Source organism: Coregonus lavaretus, assembly GCF_964263955.1.
Source record: "Coregonus lavaretus genome assembly, chromosome: 12".
Lineage (NCBI taxonomy): Eukaryota > Metazoa > Chordata > Actinopteri > Salmoniformes > Salmonidae > Coregonus > Coregonus lavaretus.
Window position 1 is genome coordinate 12,083,824 of NC_139999.1, and position 24,298 is coordinate 12,108,121.

Below are 24,298 nucleotides of genomic sequence, written 5' to 3' on the forward strand. Positions count from 1 at the left end.
CCAGCAAGGAAGAAGCCACTGCTCCAAAACCGCCATAAAAATTCCAGACTACGGTTTGCAACTGCACATGGGGACAAATATCGTATTTTTTGGAGAAATGACCATCGTTATGTTTGGAGGAAAAAGGGGGCGACTTGCAAGCCGAAGAACACCATCCCAACCGTGAAGCACGGGGGTGGCAGCATCATGCTGTGGGGGTGCTTTGCTGCAGGAGGGACTGGTGCACTTCACAAAATAGATGGCATCATGAGGAAGGAAAATGATGTGGATATATTGAAGCAACATCTCAAGACATGCAAATGGGTCTTCCAAATGGACAATGACCTCAAGCATACTTCCAAAGTTGTGGCAAAATGGCTTAAGGACAACAAAGTCAAGGTATTGGAGTGGCCATCACAAAGCCCTGACCTCAAACCTATAGAACATTTGTGGGCAGAACTGACAAAGCGTGTGCGAGCAAGGAGGCCTACAAACCTGACTCAGTTACACAAGCTCTGTCAGGAGGAATGGGCCAAGGTGTTACCGACCCTTATGCCAGGCAGGACAGCTGCCAGTCAAATGCTTTGGTAAACATCACCTCTACCCTGTTATTGAACACTGCGATACCTGGGTAAAGGTGCTGCTCGTAACAGAATAGGGAATGCACAACACCCTTTTGCAGTAAGTGCTGACCGACGTAAAAGTCTCAACTTGAAAGTCACACACTGAATAACTATGACTCAGCAGTCAAATAAATCACAGCAATGAGGAGTGGTGTGTGCAGAACAAGTTTTAAAAGTGCGAGACACTCATTCTTTAAAAAAACTTGAAAATCATACAGACACTTATCCAAGCATACCCGTCACCACTACATTCATGCATACACCGTGTAGCCAGCCAGCTACCACCACACCACCACCTAACTGTCCCTGAGAGAAGAGGAGAGCAGAGTCGAGGGTTGGGGCTTGTCTCCCTCTCCTGCCCCTGGGAGCGCCCCGGGCGAGCATGGCGGCTCTGCTCTGGGCTGCTCTGCACTGGGCTGGCTGGCTGGCTGAGCCTGTGACCATGGGGGATTAGACAGGATTAGCTTTATGGTAACCTTCCCAAAGTGTCAGTCTGAGACCCATAGTCCTGTGAAGCAGGCAGCCTGGGAATCCAGCAGGCCCAACCCCAACGGCCCTAGCGGCCTCCACAGCCCAGGGGACCAGTTCAGAGGGGATTAATGCCACAGCCACGCCGCCATACACACACACACACACACACAGTCCTACACACACACAGTCCTACACACACACAGTCCTACACACACACACACAATCCTACACACACACACACACATTGGGTGGAGGGGGGGGGGGGGTACCCTCTGAGTGTAACAATAAAACAAAGGCTCTCAATAATAAATACCTCACATGAGGAAAAGTGTATTTCAGTCTATCGGTCGGTTAGCCATAGCTCAGGGAATTATTGCTCACTAGGATATAGATGAGCTGCTGACTAAATCACATTCAAATGAATGAACTACATTGCCCTTGCTTCTTGTAGTTGTCTTTACTTTCAAGCACTGGTTTTCCAGATAGCGGCTATGATTGTGATATGTGGTTGTTTTACCTACCTTAGTTGAATGCACTGATCGTAAGTCACTCTGGATAAGAGCGTCTGCTAAATAACTATGATGGAAATGCCTTTGACTGTAATGTAATATAATGGTGTTACTTTCCTGTCTCCCACTCTGTCTAGTTTTTATTAGAGATGAAGATTCTGATCCTGTCTAGTATTTATTAGAGATTAAGTCTGATCTTGCCTCCCTCTCTGTCTAGTATTTATTAGTGATGAAGAGTCGGATCCTGTCTCCCTCTCTGTCTAGTATTTATTAGAAATGTGGGTATTTGGTATTTTATTAGGATCCCCATTAGCTGTTGCAAAAGCAGCAGCTACTCTTCCTGGGGTCCACACAAAAAATGAAACATGACATAATACAGCACATTAATAGACAAGAACAGCTCAAGGACAGAACTACATAATACTTTTTTTAAAGGCACATGTAGCCTACATATCAATACATACACACAAACTATCTAGGTCAAATAGGGGAGAGGCGTTGTGCCGTGAGGTGTTGCTTTATCTGTTTTTTTAAACCAGGTTTGCTGTTCATTTGAGCAATATAAGATGGAACGTAGTTCCATTCAATAATGGCTCTATATAATACTGTACGCTTTCTTGAATTTGTTCTGGATTTGGTGACTGTGAAAAGACCCCTGGTGGCAGGTCTGGTGGGGTAAGTGTGTGTATCAGAGCAGTGTGTAAGTTGACTGCAAACTATTTGGGATTTTCAACACATGAATGTTTCTTATAAAAAGAAGAAGTGATGCAGTCAGTCTCTCCTCAACTCTTAGCCAAGTGAGACTGGCGTGCATATTATTTAAATCAGCCCTCTGATTACAATGAAGAGCAAGACGTGCCACTCTGTTCTGGGCCAGCTGCAGCTTAACTAGGTCTTTCCTTGCAGCACTCGACCACACGACTGGATGAAGGATCCTGTCTCCCTCTCTGTCTGTAGTATTTATTAGAGATGAAGGGTCTGATCCTGTCTCCCTCCCTCTCTGTCTGTAGTATTTATTAGAGATGAAGAGTCTGATCCTGTCTCCCTCTGTCTGTAGTATTTATTAGAGATGACGAGTCTGATCCTGTCTCCCTCTGTCTGTAGTATTTATTAGAGATGACGAGTCTGATCCTGTCTCCCTCTGTCTGTAGTATTTATTAGAGATGAAGAGTCTGATACCTGTCTCCCTCCCCCTCTGTCTGTAGTATTTATTAGAGATGAAGAGTCTGATCCTGTCTCCCTCTGTCTGTAGTATTTATTAGAGATTCCGAGTCTGATCCTGTCTCCCTCTCTGTCTGTAGTATTTATTAGAGATGAAGAGTCTGATCCTGTCTCCCTCTGTCTGTAGTATTTATTAGAGATTCCGAGTCTGATCCTGTCTCCCTCTCTGTCTGTAGTATTTATTAGAGATGAAGAGTCTGATCCTGTCTCCCTCTGTCTGTAGTATTTATTAGAGATGAAGAGTCTGATACCTGTCTCCCTCTCTGTCTGTCTGTAGTATTTATTAGAGATGAAGAGTCTGATACCTGTCTCCCTCTGTCTGTTGTATTTATTAGAGATGACGAGTCTGATCCTGTCTCCCTCTCCGTCTGTAGTATTTATTAGAGATGACGAGTCTGATCCTGTCTCCCTCTCCGTCTGTAGTATTTATTAGAGATGAAGAGTCTGATCCTGCCCCCAGAACACATCCTGAAGAGGGGGGACAGTGAGGCGGTGGCCTATGCCTTCTTTCACCTGCAGCACTGGAAGAGGGCAGAGGGAGCCTTAAACCTGCTGCACTGCACCTGGGAAGGCAGTACGTACTGGGACATTGATTGATTGATTAATTAATGGGTTACTTGATTAATTGATTGATTGATTGCATTATGCATTGGCAGTACTCACATTACAAATCACTGACATTAAAAATCTATGCACAGACACCATACAATCTATTCTCATGCTTGATGTGTTTTTTTCTGCATTTCTCTCCTGCAGCTTTTCGGATAATTCCCTACCCTCTAGAGAAGGGTCACCTGTTTTACCCTTACCCTGGGTGCACAGAAACAGCAGATCGGGAACTGCTGCCAAGTAAGCAGTAGGACAAGTAACTACTATACAGTATGCTCAATGCAATGGTCAATTCAGCTGTCCACTCATGATATGTGTCTGTCTCTCTCTCTCTGTCTCTCTCTCTCTCTCTCTCTCTCTCTCTCTCTCTGTCTCTCTCTCTCTCTCTCTGTCTCTCTCTGTCTCTCTGTCTCTCTGTCTCTCTGTCTCTCTCTCTCTCTCTCTCTCGCTCTCTCTCCTGCAGCCTTCCATGAGGTGTCTGTTTACCCAAAGAAAGAGCTTCCCTTCTTCATCCTCTTCACAGCAGGCCTTTGCTCCTTCACTGCCATGCTGGCCATGCTCACACACCAGTTCCCTGAGCTCATGGGCGTCTTTGTCAAAGCAGTAAGTCCTGCGCTTCTCATCCACTGATCCTAGAATGATTGTTTGATATCGAACTGGATCTGTTTAAATTATAAGTTTTAATGGGAACAATTCAATTATTAAGACATGTTGTATGCATGGCTTCAATGCCTCTCGTTGGCCAATACACATAGCATCAGCAATCCAGGGTTTATACACATCATTGGTTGTATGCGTGTTATTATGTACTCTGACCCGGTTGACCTCTGGTGTAGTCACTGCCTCTCGTCTCTGTCAACAACGAGGTTCATGGGATGCCTGGGTCTGGTGGTCGAGGCTCCTGTGTGTTTCACTGCACATTCACTCCCTACACCTCAACTGCTGCTCTCCATCAACTTGTTGTGCACCGCAGTTAAGCAATCCAGCTAAAATCTTGTATGATTAAATATCTTATTTCATGGGGCTGTTTTGTCTCTGAGGTTTGAGAATGAAATATATCCTGTTGTCTAAGTAGATTTCTAGAGTACTTTTTGACTTGGCGCAGAATAGGGATGTCATAATTACCGTATAATCGTGTATCCGACAATTATGGATGAAGACCAAAGTGAAAATAAAATAACCGTCATAACTGGTTTGAAAAAATAAAAATTGTTGGAACGAACATCTGGCTGAAGACGGGACGGCCGGACATTTGTACGGTTGAGTCCGTTTCCACGGTAATATGGACTCTTTACAACGTGATGAAAATGTGTTGCTCCTTGCTGAACCAAGCAAGGTGTTGTAGCAATCAAGTCTTTGGTTGCCTAGGCAACGCCCCCCTCCCTGCAGTCAGGAGCGGAGGTGTGGGTAAAAAAAGTGCGTCTTAAGAATAAAAAACACGGACAATTATAACGGTGACCTGCGGTCATTTGGCTGACCAATAACCATCCTCCAAAATTCCAGGACCGTCATAGCACAGAAGCAGCATCTCCAACTAAGCTCTGTCCCAGCCAGGTAGTTGGTAGTTCAGTTCACTGTTTTGGATAGCAGGACTTGAAGCCCATCATAAGACCAGCACCTAGGAGGGCCACTCTGGGGTACTAGTTCAGATATAGTATAGCAATAGTCTAACAGGCTAGTCTTGCATTGCCAGTTGCAAGTCTCGTGGGAAAGACAGAAAAGTTGGTTCAGAACCGGTGAACAACACCTCTGTTCAACAGCACTGTACTTGGATAGTAAATCAGACCTGAGGATGTATGTCACACCCTGGCTCTGGGGACTCTATATGTTGAGCCAGGGTGTGGATATTCTATGTTTTGTATTTCTGTGTTGGCCAGAGTGGTTCCCAATCAGAGGCAACGAGTGTCAGCTGTTGCTGGTTGTCTCTGATTGGGAGCCATATTTATAGAGGCTGTTTTCCCACATTAGTTGTGGGATCTTGTTCCTTTCGGTGTGTTCCTAGTTAGGTTTGTCCTTTGGATGTCACGTATCGTTTGTTGTTTTGTTTCGCTGTTCGGGTTAGTCATTCGATTAATAAAGTATGTGTGCTTTCAACGCTGCGCCTTGGTCTACTCCGTCTAACGATCGTGACAATGTAGCTTGCTTTGATGATGCCAGTTTTCCACATAGCTTCACCCTGTCGGGAGGGTCTCCAGGGAATGTGGAGGTTCAGCTTTAGGATGATAGAGTGCCTGTCACTACCAGAACAGGCTAACGCCTCCACTCAGTCCTTCTCAAAGGGCTGTTCCCAGGCCAGCCCAGGCTCAATTTCTTAATGCACAATGCCAGTTAAACATCAGAAGCAAAGAAAACTGCAGTCCAATTGCCCTAATAGACCATTTCACCGAGCCCCTTTTCCTGGATGTTATGGGCATATATGGGGGCCGGAAGAGTGTAAGCAGCTGATAACACAATTCAACATATACTGTATACCCTTTACAGACAGACTTAACTGTATGTTACCCCCCCCCCCCCCCCCCCCCAAAAAAAAATTAATAAATATGGCAATGTTTCTTAGAGCCAAATTCATACAGTCCCATTTTTACCACATTCTTTCTGGGATAAGCCTATTTATATGTACCGTGTACATGCCGGCATTTTTAGGAGTGCGCCGATGTGGGTGGACATCTTTTTCAATAAATCCATTGAATATACACCATCACAAAGAAATCCATTATTAATGTGTTTTAAGCAGATCTTAAGAAACATTATAAGACTAAAATATATTTTCAAAAGAAGACAAAGGCATATTTTCATTTGAATGATGTTACTGGTCTGTGCAGCCTAATGCTACATGGCTGCGCCATGCACAGGAAATCAATAGTTATTTTGTTCATTAAACAGACAAGACACACTTAGGCTACCCTGATCACAGTCAACACATATATTTTATAGTAGGCTAAGAATATAATGAAATATAACAGAATAAAATACAAATACTTTTTTTCTCACACAACTTACGTCACGGCAACGTGTGGAAGCGCTGTCATATAAAAAAGTGATATTTTGAAACAAGCCCATGCTTTATTTTAAATCCACTTTTCATCTGTTTCCTACCCTCACTGCGCTTTGTTAGGGAGCAGGCGTAGGGCCTTACATTGAGAGTATCTTCATCAGGATACGGATAGAAAATAATATCAATCTATATTTTCAAAAGCATTTGAGTCTAGTGTTCGTATTCCACAACCTCCGCTGGCTTTTGGAGTTGCCTATAATGTGATCAAGCAAAATAATAGGCCTACAGTTGATTTAGGCTACATTATTGCATGCTAAATGTTTCTGATCAGTGATAGATGAGCAAACTAATAGATGAGCTACCACCTCCACTTGTTTGCTCAGCCAGAGAATTAACCAAATATACAGATGGAGATTCAGTGAAAAAAAATCCCATTGATTGATTAATCCCATTGATTGATTAATCCCATTGATTAAGACAAGTCACAGGCTTTTGGTCGGGTAGGCCTAGGCTACTAAGCGACTGCGAGAGAAGAGCTAAATAATCCACTTGTTAAACTACGTAACATCATGCTGGCAAAATGTTCTGATCGGTGCTAATAAATGAGCTAACTAGACAAGATGATTATGAGCAGCACTCAGCTCAACATTTCCTCAGCCTAATTGTAGCCTAACCAATATCCAAACGGAGATTCAGTAAAAATAAAAATCTGACATTGATTGATTTATCAAGATGACTCTCCACACTTGTCTAAAAGCAGCACGAAATGGTGCTGACATAGTTGACCACACACGGGTAGGCTAATATTTCAAATGTATTATAACAACTGGATGTCTTTGGGAGTTTCAGTAAGCAACATTTTGTTGCCTTCATTTGCATTAGCCTACTTTAGTCCAATATTTTCGTCATCCAGTGATATTTATTCCCACAGTAACTCTTTATGGATCCATCCAGTTGTGGTTAAGAAACAGTGCATGTGTTGGACTATACGAAGAGATGGGTGAAGTGACATGCCTCGCAAAGTTTAGAACTGGCAGGAGGATAGTAGTAGCGGGCGCTGCCTAGCAACCATCAAGACCTTAAGAGCGTAGTGCGTGCCAATGCTGACTCAGCATTACGACTACATTTCATACTAAGCCATAAGCAGACTGCAGTCATGACTAGGTCGGCTGCTGAAAATAAAAGTAGAGGCTTTATCGCTGGCAATACCTTTCATATATACACTGAACAAAAATATAAACGCAACAACCTCTCCCTCAACGTGACCAAGACAAAGGAGATGATTGTGGACTACAGGAAAAAAAAAAAGAGGACTGAGCACGCCCCCATTCTCATCGACGGGGCTGTAGTGGAACAGGTTGAGAGCTTCATGTTCCTTGGTGTCCACATCACCAATGAACTATCATGGTCCAAACACACCAAGACAGTCATGAAGAGGGCACGACAAAGCCTATTCCCCCTCAGGAAACTGAACAAATTTGGCATGGGTCCTCAGATCCTCAAAAAGTTATACAGCTGCACCATCGAGAGCATCCTGACTGGTTGCATCACCGCCTGGTATGGCAACTGCTCGGCCTCCGACCGCAAGGCACTACAGAGGGTAGTGCGTACGGACCAGTACATCACTGGGGCCAAGCTTCCTGCCATCCAGGACCTCTATACAAGGCGGTGTCAGAGGAAGGCCCTCAAAATTGTCAAAGACTCCAGTCACCCTAGTCATAGACTGTTCTCTCTGCTACCGCACGGCAAGCGGTACCGGAGCGCCAAGTCTAGGTCCAAAAGGCTTCTCAACAGCTTCTACCCGAAAGCCATAAGACTCCTGAACAGCTAATCATGGCTACCCGGACTATTTGCACCCCCACCCCATATTTTTACGCTGCTGCTACTCTGTTAATTATTTATGCATAGTCACTTTAACTCTACCCACATGTACATATTACCTCAACTACCTCAACTAGCCGGTGCCCCCGCACATTGACTCTGCACCGGTACCCCCTGTATATAGCCTCCCTACTGTTATTTTATTTTACTTCTGCTCTTTTTTTCTCAACACTTTTTTGTTGTTGTTTTATTTTACTTCTTTATTAAGAAATAAATGCATTGTTGGTTAAGGGCTGTAAGTAAGCATTTCACGGTAATGTCTACACCTGTTGTATTCGGCACATGTGGCAAATAAAATGTGATTTGATTTGAACATGCAACAATTTCAACAATTTTACTGAGTTACAGTTCATATAAGGAAATGAAATAAATTCATTAGGCCTTAATCGATGGATTTCACATGACTGGGCAACGGCGCAGCCATGGGTGGGCCTGGGAGGGCATAGGCCCACTCACTGGGGAGCCAGGCCCAGTCAATCAGAATGTGTTTTTCTCCACAAAAGGGCTTTATTACAGACATAAATACTCCTCAGTTTCATCAGCTGTCCGGATGGTGAAGAAGCCGAATGTGGAGGTCCTGGGCTGGCGTGGTTACACGTAGTCTGCGGTTGTGAGGCCGGTTGGACGTACTGCCAAATTCTCTAAAACGACATCGGCTTATGGTAGAGAAATGAACATTACATTCTCTGGCAACAGCTCTGGTGGACATTCCTGCAGTCAACCTGCCAATTGCGCGCTCCCTCAAAACTTGAGACATCTGTGCCATTGTGATGTGTGACAAAACTGCACATTTTAAAGTGGCCTTTTATTGTCCCCAGCACAAGGTGCACTTGTGTAATGATCATGCTGTTTAATCAGCTTCTTGATATGCCACACCTGTCAGGTGGATGGATTATCTTGGCAAAGGAGAAATGCTCACTAACAGAGATGTAAACACATTTGTGCACAAAATTGGAGAGTAATAAGCATTTTGTGCGTATGGAACATTTCTGGGATCTTTTATTTCAGCTCAGGAAACATGGGACAAACACTTTACATGTTGCGTTTATATTTTTGTTCAGTATGTAAAGAAAAGTCAGCAAAAAGTTGGTGGGATGCTAAAGTTGTATGAAAAAACGTCTTGGTTTGAAAGGTGTAATAGGTTACAGCATACACATTAGTTACAGGGTATAACCATTGGTTATATGTATTTATAAGACACGTGTGGCAGACTCAGTGTTTCTGTTTTTAGCTTGTTTGGCTAGGTCTTCTCTCACACTAGGCTAATCCTCTGTTTACGGTGGCCCTGTTTATTAGCTCTCACTTTACACAGCAGAGCAGGGCCATTAGCCTGGGTAAAAGCAAGCCCTCAGAGACCGTCTCATGCTCAGACTTTTGTTATGGGAAAGGCTGCCTCTAGATAGTGGAGAGCCTGGTTTTTACAGAGCGGCGGAAAGCCTGGTTTGTGTAAGGGCCAGATAGAGGCACTACATGAAAGCCTCAGAGGCTGGAGGGAGGAAAGGCCAGGCCCACCATTCTCTGAGGAAAAAAATAGATTCCTGCTGAAGAGAAAAATCTCTTTGAATCTGGCCTTAAACAGGACAGTGGGGTGACCCCCCCCCCCCCCCCCCCCCCCGGCTTCCTCTTATCCACTCCTAGTACCACTACATAGCAGCCATAGCTGTTATCTACTCCTAGTACCACTACATAGCAGCCATAGCTGTTATCTACTCCTAGTCCCACTACATGGCAGCCATATCTGTACTCAACTAGGGCTGGGCGGTATACCGTATTTTACTATGTACCGGTATTGATGCACGGACCGGTTTGGGTTTTTACTTTACCTTCTATAACGGTATTTGAATGTTTGGTTTGTTAAATGTGATACGCCGTGTGTAACGTCCATTTTTATTGTTTACACCGCTACTTCAGTCATCCCTCTCTGCTCTCTCTCTCTCCATACCACTTTCCTCACAGACTTAGCCCCGCCCACTGTCACTCAAGGAGCGCATTTGTTGTTGCTTGACCACCAGGCACTTGCGTTCAGTCTGCATGGTCAATGCAGCACATGCAACAATGTTGATGACATTTGCTTCTTAATAGGCAAAGCATGAATATGTTGGCTACATGAAGCAACAAAGATTATAGGGTCCCCTAGGAAACACTGACCATCACTTTGGTTCCTACCCTGTCACAATAACTCCTCCCTGGCTTTTTCATTTGTTGTCATGTCAAACAACACTGTATTCAAATCACCCACTGTTATTTAGATTCTAACTATAGAATTAGAATAATCATTCTATTTCTATGATTCCAATAGTTCAACCAAGTGTTTTGATCTAAATCGCAAGTCAAATTGCAATTGCAATATTTGGTTAAAAATAAGGCCTAGTTTTTTTTGCCAGTATCATGCAGCCCTACGTGGCAGTGTGGAAATGATCTCAAATGAGTGCAGGAAATGCAAAAATTGAATGAAATGCAGGATATTATTTTTGGTTGAATTGAACAATATAAAACAATCAGAATGGAGAAATACCCATTGAAACTACTTAGAATGTATGTGCTGCCACCTTAGGGTCACTCACTACCCATAAAGCAAATTTAGAACTTATTATTAAAAAACATAAAATACTATCATACCGTAAAAAATGTGAAAACTACCGTGATATGATACTTTGGCCATATCACCCAGCCCTATCCTCAACCAGCTTTTATAAGGCTACCTATTCTATGGATCATTGTTGGCAGTTGGTCAGTAGAGATCTAATTCAACGTGTGCTTTGTAACTCTCTCCATCTTATGGAGGATGGATGATGTTTTCAGACATAGGTGACCGAGTGATATGACGAGAGAGAAAGTTGTTTCTTTGTAAATGTTATCTGATTGAGTGTCTTTAAACACTTTTTAAAAAACATCTGACTCCTCGTCACTACACCCTGTTCTGTTTGGGTTTGGGTGGATGTGTCTGTAGACCTGTGATTATTGAAATGTTTACCAAAAAACGTGTTTGTATAAACACAAGCAAATAGTTGGACAAAACACACTTCAACAAGGAATCAGCGGCCTCGCAACTAGCTCTTAGGAAACTTTGCGGTATTTTGTTTTTTTATGTATAATTTTTTACATTATTAACTCAGAAAGTATTTTGTATCATTACATACAGCCGGGAAAAACTATTGGATATCAGAGCGGCGGTAAAGCTGATATCTTAAAACCAAGACCAATTGGGCTGATATATTAAAGCCTTGATCAATTGGGCTGAAATCTTAAAACCATGATCAATTAGGCTGATATGTTAAAACCATGATCAATTAAGCTGATATCTTAAAACCACGATCAATTGGGCTGATATCTTCAAACCATTATCAATTGGGCTGATATCTTCAAACCATTATCAATTGGGCTGATATGTTAACGTGAAGTATAGACATTTATACATTCCAGTTGTTGTACTAGGCATGAAGACTAGCCTATGTTATCATGTTGTGTGGTGTCGTCGCTGTCGGTTGAGACTACGTGTATTTTGCACAATTTCCTCTCGTCACATAGTCCTCTACTTCATTAAGGACTGTGTGTGTGGACTTGGGCGGTATACCCTATACCGGGGTATTTTGAAATACTGACAGTATGATTTTCAATACCGTTTGGTATTTTTTTTGGGGGGGGGCGTGCATGCTACCCTCTTGCTTAACTATCTTAGATGTGCCAAATAAATGATCTCCAGCTCAGGGCTCCAGCTATGCATTTGGTCACTACACCCTGTTCTGTTTGGGTCTGGGTGGATGTGTCTGTAGACCTGTTACTATTGAAATGTTTACCAAAAGGCTTGTTTTTATAAACGCAAGCAAATAGTTGGCCAAAATACACTTCAACAAGGAATTTATGAAGACCACACTCAAGATGAAAACTTGCAGTCAGAACTTTGTAGTCTTGTATAATGTTGCCTACCTGAATGTGAAAAACCAGGATCAATTGGGCTGATATCTTAAAATCATGATCAATTGAACTAATATCTTAAAACCATGATCAATTGGGCTGATATGTTAAAACCATGATCAATTAAACTGATATCTTAAAACCATGATCAATTGGGCTGATATGCACCTGGCGCCGACGATGATGGCGGCCTCGCGAGTAGCTCTTAGGAAACTTTGCGGTATTTTGTTTTTTATGTATTATTCTTTACATTATTAGCTCAGAAAGTCGTTTGTATCATTACATACAGCCGGGAAAAACTATTGGATATCAGAGCGGCGGTAACTCACCAGCATTACGACCAGGAATACGACTTTCCCAAAGCAGATCCTTTGTTTGCTCTCCCCAGGGCAATTGAACTGATTCCAGCGGCTGACCCAAAACATCGGCGGCGGAGGAGAGGCACTCGGAGTGGCCTGCTGGTTCGACTTAGGAGGCGCGCACACCACCCACCGCTTCCAAGTATATTACTCGCTAATGTTCAGTCTTTGGATAACAAGGTTAAGGAGCTCAGGGCAAGGATTTATTTCCAGAGAGACATCAAGGCCTGTAACGCAAACATGGCTTTCTGGGGATATTCTGTCGAAATCAGTCCAGCCAGATGGGTTCTCAGTTCATTGACAGAAATAAATATCTCTCCGGGAAGCATAAGGGTGGAGGTGTGGGTTTCATGATTAACGACTCATGGTGTAATTGTAGTAACCTACAGGAACTCAAGTCCATTTGTTCACCCGACCTAGAATACCTCAAAATCAAATGCCGACCGTATTATCTCCCAAGATAAATGTATTCGGTTATAGTCACGGCTGTGTATATCCCCCCTCAAGCCGATACCACGAAGGCCCTCAAAGAACTTCACTGGACTTTATGCAAACTGGAAACCACATATCCTGAGGCTGCATTTATTGTAGCCGGGATTTTAATAAAGCAAATTTGAGGACTAGGCTGCCGAAGTTCTATCAACATATCAACTGTTGTACTCGGGCTGCTAAAATCCTCGACCATTGCTATTCGAACTTCCGGGGTGGCTACAAGCCCCGTCCCCCGTCCCCCTTCGGCAAATCTGACCACGACTCCATTTTGCTGCTCCCTTCCTATAGGCAGAAACTCAAACAGGAAGTACCCGTGCTAAGGACTATTCAACGCTGGTCTGACCAATCGGAATCCACGTTTCAAGATTGTTTTGATCACGCGGACTGGGATATGTTCCGGGTAGCTTGTGAAAATAATTTAGACGAATACACTGAAACGGTGACTGAGTTTATCAGGAAGTGTATAGGAGATGTTGTGTCCACTCTGACTATTAAAACCTACCCTAACCAGAAACCGTGGATAGATGGCAGCATTCGCGCAAAATTGAAAGCGCGAACCACCACATATAACCATGGCAAGGTGACTGGGAATATGGCAGAATACAAACAGTGTAGCTACTCACTCCGCACGGCAATTAAACTGGCAAAACATCAGTATAGAGACAGAGTGGAGTCGCAATTCAACGGCTCATACACGAGACGTATGTGGCAGGGTCTACAGACAATCACGGACTACAAAAGAAAAACCAGCCACTTCGCCGACACCGACGTCTCGCTTCCAGACAAGCTAAACACCTTCTTCGCCCTTTGAGGATAACACAGTGCCACTGACGCTGCCCACTACCAAGGACTGTGGGCTCTCCTTCTCCGTAGCCAACGTGAGTAAGACATTTAAGCATGTTAACCCCTGCAAGGCTCCCGGCCCAGACGGCATCCCTAGCCGCGTCCTCAGAGCATGCGCAGACCAGCTGGCTGGTGTTTACGCACATATTCAATCTCTCCCTATCCCAGTCTGCTGTCCCCACATGCTTCAAGAGGGCCACCATTGTTCCTGTACCCAAGAAAGCAAAGGTAACTGAACTAAATGACTATCGCCCCGTAGCACTCACCTCTGTCATCATGAAGTGCTTTGAGAGACTAGTCAAGGATCATATTGACCTTACCTGTCACCCTAGACCGACTTCAATTTGCTTACCGCCCCAATAGATCCACAGACGATGCAATCGCCATCACACTGCACACTGCCCTATCCTATCTGGACAAGAGGAATACTATTTAAGAATGCTGTTCATTGACTATAGCTCAGCATTCAACACCATAGTACCCTCCAAGCTCATCATTAAGCTCGAGGCCCTGGGTCTGAACCCCGCCCTGTGCAACTGGGTCCTGGACTTCCTGACGGGCTGCCTCCAGGTGGTGAAGGTAGGAAACAACATATCCACTTCACTGACCCTCAACACTGGGGCCCCACAAGGGTGCGTGCTCAGCCCCCTCCTGTACTCCCTGTTCACCCATGACTGCGTGGCCAAGCACGCCTCCAACTCAATCATCAAGTTTGCAGATGACACAACAGTAGTAGGCTTGATTACCAACACAGACAGTGGTGAAAAAGGCACAACAGCGCCTCTTCAACCTCAGGAGGCTGAAGAAATGTGTCTTGGCCCCTAAGACCTTCACAAACATCTACAGATACACCATTTTAGAGGATCCTGTTGGGCTGTATCACCACCTGGTACGGCAATTTCACCGTCCGCAACCGCAGGGCTCTCCAAAGGGTGGTACGGTCAGCTCAACGGATCACCGGGGGCACATTGCCTGCCCTCCAGGACATCTACAGCACCTGGTGTCACAGGAAGGCCAAGAAGATCATCAAGGACCTCAGCCACCCGGGCCACGGCCTGTTAACCCCGCTACCATCTAGAAGCCTGAGACAGTACAGGTGCATCAAAGCTGGGACCGAGAGACTGAAAAACAGCTTCTATCTCCAGGCCATCAGACTGTTAAATAGTCACCACTAGCCGGCCTCTGCCCAGTACCCTGCCCTGAACTTAGTCACTGTTACTAGCTGTCAACCACCCGGTACTCTGCTCTGCACCTTAGAGACTGCTACCGTATGTACAGTGAGGGAAAAAAGTATTTGATCCCCTGCTGATTTTGTACGTTTGCCCACTGACAAAGACATGATCCGTCTATAATTTTAATGGTAGGTTTATTTGAACAGTGAGAGACAGAATAACAACAAAAAAATCCAGAAAAACGCATGTCAAAAATGTTATAAATTGATTTGCATTTTAATGAGGGAAATACAGTGGGGGAAAAAAGTATTTAGTCAGCCACCAATTGTGCAAGTTCTCCCACTTAAAAAGATGAGAGAGGCCTGTAATTTTCATCATAGGTACACGTCAACTATGACAGACAAAATGAGGGATAAAAATCCAGAAAATCACATTGTAGGATTTTTTATGAATTTATTTGCAAATTATGGTGGAAAATAAGTATTTGGTCACCTACAAACAAGCAAGATTTCTGGCTCTCACAGACCTGTAACTTCTTCTTTAAGAGGCTCCTCTGTCCTCCACTCGTTACCTGTATTAATGGCACCTGTTTGAACTTGTTATCAGTATAAAAGACACATGTCCACAATCTCAAACAGTCACACCCCAAACTCCACTATGGCCAAGACCAAAGAGCTGTCAAAGGACACCAGAAACAAAATTGTAGACCTGCACCAGGCTGGGAAGAGTGAATCTGCAATAGGTAAGCAGCTTGGTTTGAAGAAATCAACTGTGGGAGCAATTATTAGGAAATGGAAGACATACAAGACCACTGATAATCTCCCTCGATCTGGGGCTCCACGCAAGATCTCACCCCGTGGGGTCAAAATGATCACAAGAACGGTGAGCAAAAATCCCAGAACCACACGGGGGGACCTAGTGAATGACCTGCAGAGAGCTGGGACCAAAGTAACAAAGCCTACCATCAGTAACACACTACGCCGCCAGGGACTCAAATCCTGCAGTGCCAGACGTGTCCCCCTGCTTAAGCCAGTACATGTCCAGGCCCGTCTGAAGTTTGCTAGAGTGCATTTGGATGATCCAGAAGAGGATTGGGAGAATGTCATATGGTCAGATGAAACCAAAATATAACTTTTTGGTAAAAACTCAACTCGTCGTGTTTGGAGGACAAAGAATGCTGAGTTGCATCCAAAGAACACCATACCTACTGTGAAGCATGGGGGTGGAAATATCATGCTTTGGGGCTGTTTTTCTGCAAAGGGACCAGGACGACTGATCTGTGTAAAGGAAAGAATGAATGGGGCCATATGTCGTGAGATTTTGAGTGAAAACCTCCTTCCATCAGCAAGGGCATTGAAGATTAAACGTGGCTGGGTCTTTCAGCATGACAATGATCCCAAACACACCGCCCGGGCAACGAAGGAGTGGCTTCGTAAGAAGCATTTCAAGGTCCTGGAGTGGCCTAGCCAGTCTCCAGATCTCAACCACATAGAAAATCTTTGGAGGGAGTTGAAAGTCCGTGTTGCCCAGCGACAGCCCCAAAACATCACTGCTCTAGAGGAGATCTGCATGGAGGAATGGGCCAAAATACCAGCAACAGTGTGTGAAAACCTTGTGAAGACTTACAGAAAACGTTTGACCTGTGTCATTGCCAACAAAGGGTATATAACAAAGTATTGAGAAACTTTTGTTATTGACCAAATACTTATTTTCCACCAAAATTTGCAAATAAATTCATTAAAAATCCTTCAATGTGATTTTCTGGATATTTTTTTCTCATTTTGTCTGTCATAGTTGACGTGTACCTATGATGAAAATTACAGGCCTCTCTCATCTTTTTAAGTGGGAGAACTTGCACAATTGGTGGCTGACTAAATACTTTTTTCCCCCACTGTAAGTATTTGATCCCTCTGCAAAACATGACTTAGTACTTGGTGGCAAAACCCTTGTTGGCAATCACAGAGGTCAGATGTTTCTTGTAGTTGGCCACCAGGTTTGCACACATCTCAGGAGGGATTTTGTCCCACTCCTCTTTGCAGATCTTCTCCAAATCATTAAGGTATCGGGCCTGACGTTTGGCAACTCGAACCTTCAGCTCCCTCCACAGATTTTCTATGGGATTAAGGTCTGGAGACTGGCTAGGCCATTCCAGGACCTTAATGTGCTTCTTCTTGAGCCACTCCTTTGTTGCCTTGGCTGTGTGTTTTGGGTCATTGTCATGCTGGAATACCCATCCACGACCCATTTTCAATGCCCTGGCTGAAGGAAGGAGGTTCTCACCCAAGATTTGACGGTACATGGCCCTGTCCATCATCCCTTTGATGTGGTGAAGTTGTCCTGTCCCCTTAGCAGAAAAACACCCACAAAGCATAATGTTTCCACCTCCATGTTTGACGGTGGGGATGGTGTTGTTGGGGTCATAGGCAGCATTCCTCCTCCTCCAAACACGGCGAGTTCAGTTGATGCCAAAGAGCTCGATTTTGGTCTCATCTGACCACAACACTTTCACTCAGTTCTCCTCTGAATCATTCAGATGTTCATTGGCAAACTTCAGACAGGCATGTATATATGCTTTCTTGAGCAGGGGGACCTTGCGGGCGCTGCAGGATTTCAGTCCTTCACGGCGTAGTGTGTTACCAATTGTTTTCTTGGTGACTATGGTCCCAGCTGCCTTGAGATCATTGACAAGGTCCTCCCGTGTAGTTCTGGGCTGATTCCTCACCGTTCTCATGATCATTGCAACTCCACGAGGTGAGATCTTGCATGGAGCCCCAGGCCGAGGGAGATTGACAGTTATTTTGTGTTTCTTCCATTTGCGAATAATCACCTGTCCACAGAAGCAATCAATCAATCAGATTCCAAACTCTCCACCATGGCCAAGACCAAAGAGCTCTCCAAGGATGTCAGGGACAAGATTGTAGACCTACACAAGGCTGGAATGGGCTACAAGACCATCGCCAAGCAGCTTGGTGAGAAGGTGACAACAGTTGGTGCGATTCTCTGCAGATCTTCTCAAGCTCTGTCAGGTTGGATGGGGACCGTCGCTGCACAGCTATTTTCAGGTCTCTCCAGAGATTTATGATCGGGTTCGAGGCCGGGCTTTGGCTGGGCCACTCAAGGACATTCAGAGACTTGTCCCGAAGCTACTCCTGCGTTGTCTTGGCTGTGTGCTTAGGTTCATTGTCCTGTTGGAAGGTGAACCTTCGCCCCAGTCTGAGGTCCTGAGCGCTCTGGAGCAGGTTTTCATCAAGGTTCTCTCTGTACTTTGCTCCGTTCATCTTTCCCTCGATCCTGACTACTCTCCCAGTCCCTGTCGCTGAAAAACATCCACACAGCATGATGCTGCCACCACCATGCTTCACCGTAGGGATGGTTCAAGGTTTCCTCCAGACGTGACGCTTGGCGTTCAGGCCAAAGAGTTCAATCTTGGTTTCATCAGACCAGAGAATCTTGTTTCTCATGGTCTGAGAGTCCTTTAGGTGCCTTTTGGAAAACTCCAAGCGGGCTGTCATGTGCCTTTTACTGAGGAGTGGCTTCCGTCCGGCCACTCTACCATAAAGGCCTGATTGGTGGAGTGCTGCAGAGATTATTGTCCTTCTGGAAAGTTCTCCCATCTGCACAGAGGAACTCTGGATCTCTCTCAGAGTGACCATCGGGTTCTTGGTCACCTCGCTGACCTTCTCCCCCGATTGTTCAATTTGGCCGGGCGGCCAGCTCTAGGAAGAGTCTTGGTGGTTCCAAACTTCTTCCATTTAAGAATGATGGAGGCCACTGTTTTCTTGGGGACTTTCAATGCTGCAGAAATGTTTTGGTACACTTCCCTAGATCTGTGAATCGACACAATCCTGTCTCAAAGCTCTACGGACAATTCCTTCGACCTCATGGCTTGGTTTTTGCTCTGACATGCACTGTCAACAGTGGGACCTTATATAGACAGGTGTGTGCCTTTCCAAATCATGTCCAATCAATTGAATGTACCACAGGTGGACTCCAATCAAGTTGTAGAAACATCTCAAGGAGGATCAATGGAAACAGGATGCACCTGAGCTCAATATCGAATCTCATAGCAAAGGGTTTGAATACTTATGTAAATGAAGTATTTATGTTTTTTAAGTTGAATACATTTGCAAGAATTTCTGAAAACCTGTTTTCGCTTCGTCATTATGGGGTATTGTGTGTAGATTGAGGATTTATTTTTATTTAATCCATTTTAGAATAAGGCTGTAACGTAACAAAATGTGGACAACTGGAAGGGGTCTGAATACTTTCCGAATGCACTTTATGTAAGGTGCCTTCAGAAAGTATTCACACCCCTTGACTTTTTCCACATTTACAGTGCCTTGCAAAAGTATTCATTCCCCTTGGCGTTTTTCCTATTTTGTTGCATTACAACCTGTAATTTAAATGGATTTTTATTTGGATTTCACAAAATAGTCCAAATTGGTGAAGTGAAATAAAAAAAATTACTTGTTTCAAAAAATGCAAATAACGGAAAAGTGGTGCGTGCATATGTATTCAACCCCTTTGCTATGAAGCCCCTAAATAAGATCTGGTGCAACCAATTACCTTCAGAAGCCACATAATTAGTTAAATAAAGTGTGCAATCTAAGTGTCACATGCTCTGTCACATGATCTCAGTATATTTACACCTGCTCTGAAAGGCCCGTGAGTCGGCAACCACCACTAAGCAAGGGGCACCACCAAGCAAGCGGCACCATGAAGACCAAGGAGCTCTCCAAACAGGTCAGGGACAAAGTTGTGGAGAAGTACAGATCAGGGTTGGGTTATAAAAAATATCGGAAACTTTGAACATCCCATGGAGCACCATTAAATCCATTATTAAAAAATGGAAAGAATATAGCACCACAACAAACCTGCCAAGAGAGGGCCGCCCACCAAAACTCACAGACCAGGCAAGGAGGGCATTAATCAGAGAGGCAACAAAGAGACCAAAGATAAACCTGAAGGAGCTGCAAAGCTCCACAGCGGAGATTGGAATATCTGTCTATAGGACCACTTTAAGCCATACACTCCACAGAGCTGGGCTTTACGGAACAGTGGCCAGAAAAAAAGCCATTGCTTAAGGAAAAAAATAAGCAAACACGTTTGGTGCAAACAACTGTAGTTGTGTTACAGCCTGAATTTAAAATGGATTAAATTGAGATATTTTCTCACTGGCCTACACACAATACCCCATAATGTCAAAGTGGAATTATGGTTTTTATTTATTTTTACAAATTAATAAAAAATTAAACTCTGAAATGTCTTGAGTCAATAAGTATTCAACCCCTTTGTTATGGAAAGTGCAAATAAGTTCAGGAGTATATGCTTAACAAGTCACATAATAAGTTGAATGGATAGTAGTGTTTAACATGATTTTTGAATGACTACTTCAGTCGAGCAGTGAATTTCAAACACAGATTCAACCACAAAGACCAGGGGTTTTTCCAATGACTCACAAAGGACGGCACCAATTGGTAGATGAAAAAAAGTAATAATAAGCAGACATTGAATAGCGCTTAGAGCATGGGGAAGTTATTAATTACACTGGATGGTGTATCAATTCACCCAGTCACAACAAAGATACAGTTGTCCTTCCTAACTCAGTTGCCGGAGAGGAAGAAAACCACTCAGGGATTTCACCATGAGGCCAATGGTGACTTTAAAACAGTTACAGAGTTTAATGGCTGTGACAGGAGAAAACTGAGGATGGATCAACAACATTGTGGTTACTCCACAATACTAACTTAATTGACAGAGTGAAAAGAAGGAATGCAAATACTCAAACATGCATCCTGTTTGCAACAAGGCACTAAAGTAATACAGCAAAAAATATTGGCAAAGCAATTAACTTTTTGTCCTTAATTCAAAGTGTTATGTTTGGGGCAAATCCAATATAAAACATTACTGAGTACCACTCTCCATATTTTCAAGCATAGTGGTGGCTGCATCATGTTATGGGTATGCTTGTAATCGTTAAGGACTGGGGAGTTTCTCAGGATAAAAAAGAAATGGAATGGAGCTAAGCACAAAATTATAGAGGAAAACCTGGTTCAGTCTGCTTTCCACCAAACACTGGGAGATGAATTCACATTTCAGCAGGACAATAACCTAAAACACAAGACCAAATCTACACTGGAGATGCTTACCAAGAAGACAGTGAATCTTCCTGAGTGGCCGAGTTACAGTTTTGACTTCAATCTGCTTGAAAATCTATGGCAAGACCTGCAAATGGTTGTCTAACAATGATCAACAACCAATTTGGACAGGGGAGTTTATTATAAATAAATAAATTGTGGCACCGAATCTGCAATAGAAAGAATAAAATGTAGCTGCTGTAATATGGGTCATATTTGAACAGTTTGAGATAGAGCAGGGATCTCCAACCTTTTCTTTCATAAAGGCCACTAAATACTTAAACATTTTTCATTCATGAAAAGTATGAGGAATAACAAAAGTGTGGTCTCAGCACGTATTGACGTTCCGCTTTAACTCCGACATGGACTTTTTTTGGTGCCATTGTTTGAAGCGCTGTCACCATGAAAATTGTTTTAAATTAACTTGTCTCAGCAGCATACATATTTGATGCGAAGAGGGTGGAAATTGCTTATTTGGTCGATATTAGTTACCAAACCGAGCATAGCTGTTTTATCGAGATACAAATATCCTGTGCTTTTTCATTTGGCGCATAGGTGCATACAGACAAAGCTTGGCTACGTTGTAACTGTGAAGCGGCCACGGTGCACTGGCATATGGGGCTCACCCAGGAAATTATACCATGAAAATTATATGGAACAACACCATTGGACCAAAACACTCTGACAGGAAACAACAATACAAATTAAATAAATATTTTGCAGGTCAGGTGCCTTTTCATATTAAACACCAGTGGTGCAACTAGTGCTTTCTAACTATACTGAACCAAAACAGTGCACGCAGGAGTGAAGCAAGACTTCCTATTGGTCAAAACCATTAATCTTGAGGCTTTCTATTGGTGTTGGTTCAAAATGCAATCTGTTAATTATTACACAGTATCATATATAAAATGGAAATATCTATTTTAATACAGACTAGTTTAAAACATTACTAATCATTGAAAATGACATTACCCAATGCATCATGATAATATTCTGGTAAAAAAAGTGAGGGTGCAGCTACTCCATTGCTCAGGCGCTTATGCGTATACCCCAGTATGGTACAGGAATGGTATGAAGGTATGAAAATCTGGATACCACCCAACCCTAGTGTGTGTATCTATTAAGTGAGGTTCGGAACTGGAGAAGAGAGGCCCATTACATGGCATGCTTGCCCATGGTCCAGATACTAGAACAATGCTGTGGCCTTGCTTTCCATATCCTGTCGAAACCATCTGTACACCTCGCGAACGTATGGCTTCAGAAACACATTAAAGTGTTGTTTATGGTGGATTGAACTATTGGTGTTGAACATTTTTCAGATGTGTGATCGTGGGCGATTTCAATTGGTTAAGCTGGACAGAGCGAGGCCTCAGCAAGGGTTATGGGTCTCCTCTCTCTACTTGCTTATTTGTTTTGGGAGCATTTTATAGAATTAGACCTTGGGTCCCTAGGGTGTAGTAGTGATGCAAGCTCTGGTATTCAGCCTTAGATGAAGGGTACATTCTAACATGCCCTCAATACAAGTCGCCAGGCTTCTGCTGGTCATCTCACTTTCATTTCTCCACCCTATATAGTACTCTAAATACCCCCAATTCATGTTAAGTTCAAAATAAAAATTGCTGACACCATTCAAACCAATGAGGGTTCGGAGTCAGCCAATTATCTCAGAATCATCTTTTTGCTAATAGAACCTTAAAGCCTCATCTCTGGATGTGTTGTAGGTAATTGAAAGCAGTGTATTGAAATGACTTTGTTTTGTTCCTCAGTTCTTCAGCACCCTCTTCACACCCCTGGGTTTCTTCGCAGACAAGATGGAGAGCTTCATGCCGTCGAGTTTCTGGCATCAGCTGACTCGAATTTGACCCCATCACACACACGTACACATACACACCCCTCAGACACCAACACTCCAAAACTACAGACAGAAATGTTTGCTCTCCTGTTTTCAGCATTCACACACACTTGTTGTTTTGGTACTGATTATGTTGGCCAAGTCTTGTATCAACATCCAGTCGCAACTCAGAGATGCACCCACTAAAGAAGCCAGGTTTTAAAGTAAACATTTACCAGATATTCACGCAGTTATTCGTTTATTATTATTATAGGAACTTGAAGTTATGTTGAGTTACACAGAACGGTAAATTTGGAAGTATTTCAACCTACATTTTACTTCCAAGTCCCACCTCTAAATTACGTCAATCTCTCATACAGTTATGAATTAAGTGCTGAAACAATAAATGTATTATTAGTTTACTTTTCATTATTGTGAAGGCTAACACTACAGTTCATGCAAGTAGTATCCCTCTGTTCTAGTTAGGGGTGCAAAATTCCAGGAACTTTCAATAAATTCCCTGGTTCTTCTGAAATCCTGGATGTAGGATTCCGGATTTCCTGCTTATCCCCTCCTGATTCCGGGAATCCTCCAACCGGGATTGTGGGAAAAACATGGAACGTATTGTTCTAGTGTTGCTATTCTTAATATCTGGCCAAGTGTATTGTCTGTGTTAGCTGGTGCAGCAGGAGACAGATGGATGGATATATAGAAAAGCATACTAGAAGGCCTGTTTTCCATGATCGCAGATCTGAACAGATCCATTTCTGTTCACTAGAATAAGGCAGAGACATGTATTTAGAGAGTTGGGACATTGAGCTTTCTGCTTTATGAAGCATTTACATGAGACAATATATGGCAGCCATGTTAGCGCCCCATTTACATTACATAGGGAATATGTCTAGAATGAGTATATGACTAATTTACATTACACTTAAAAATTCTATGGCAGCCATGTTAGCGCCCCATTAATATTACACAGGGAATATGTATATAATGCTATGTAACAATGTCTAGAATTAGAACAATATTTTAAAAAATCTAAAACTTGGCCCAACTCTAAATGCATGGCTCTGGAATAAGGTATGTGTGTCAGAGGTCATGCCAGTTCAGATAGGTTAAAACAAAGCCTTTATGGTACATAGTCATCATATGTGGCAGAGTTTAAGTTTGTGAGACCTTCTAAAAACAGATCCTTGATTTACTGCCTCACTCTGTCTGTAGTGTATACAACGCCTGCAGTGTTTTGCCAGTTGTTGCT

At 43.4% G+C, this 24,298-nt stretch overlaps 1 protein-coding gene across 1 annotated transcript in view; it reads left to right on the forward strand.

Moving 5' to 3' along the window:
- LOC311139051 (suppressor of tumorigenicity 7 protein-like) overlaps window positions 1–23,457 on the forward strand; it is a 36,442-nt gene extending 12,985 nt beyond the window's left edge. Inside the window, exons 12-15 of the mRNA XM_084173900.1 lie at window positions 3,227–3,377; window positions 3,560–3,652; window positions 3,876–4,015; window positions 22,973–23,457. Of these exons, the coding sequence (XP_084030026.1) occupies window positions 3,227–3,377; window positions 3,560–3,652; window positions 3,876–4,015; window positions 22,973–23,068 (480 nt within the window). The 3' untranslated portion in view covers window positions 23,069–23,457. The remainder of the gene's footprint in view (window positions 1–3,226; window positions 3,378–3,559; window positions 3,653–3,875; window positions 4,016–22,972) is intronic.
- Window positions 23,458–24,298: the final 841 nt, after the last annotated feature.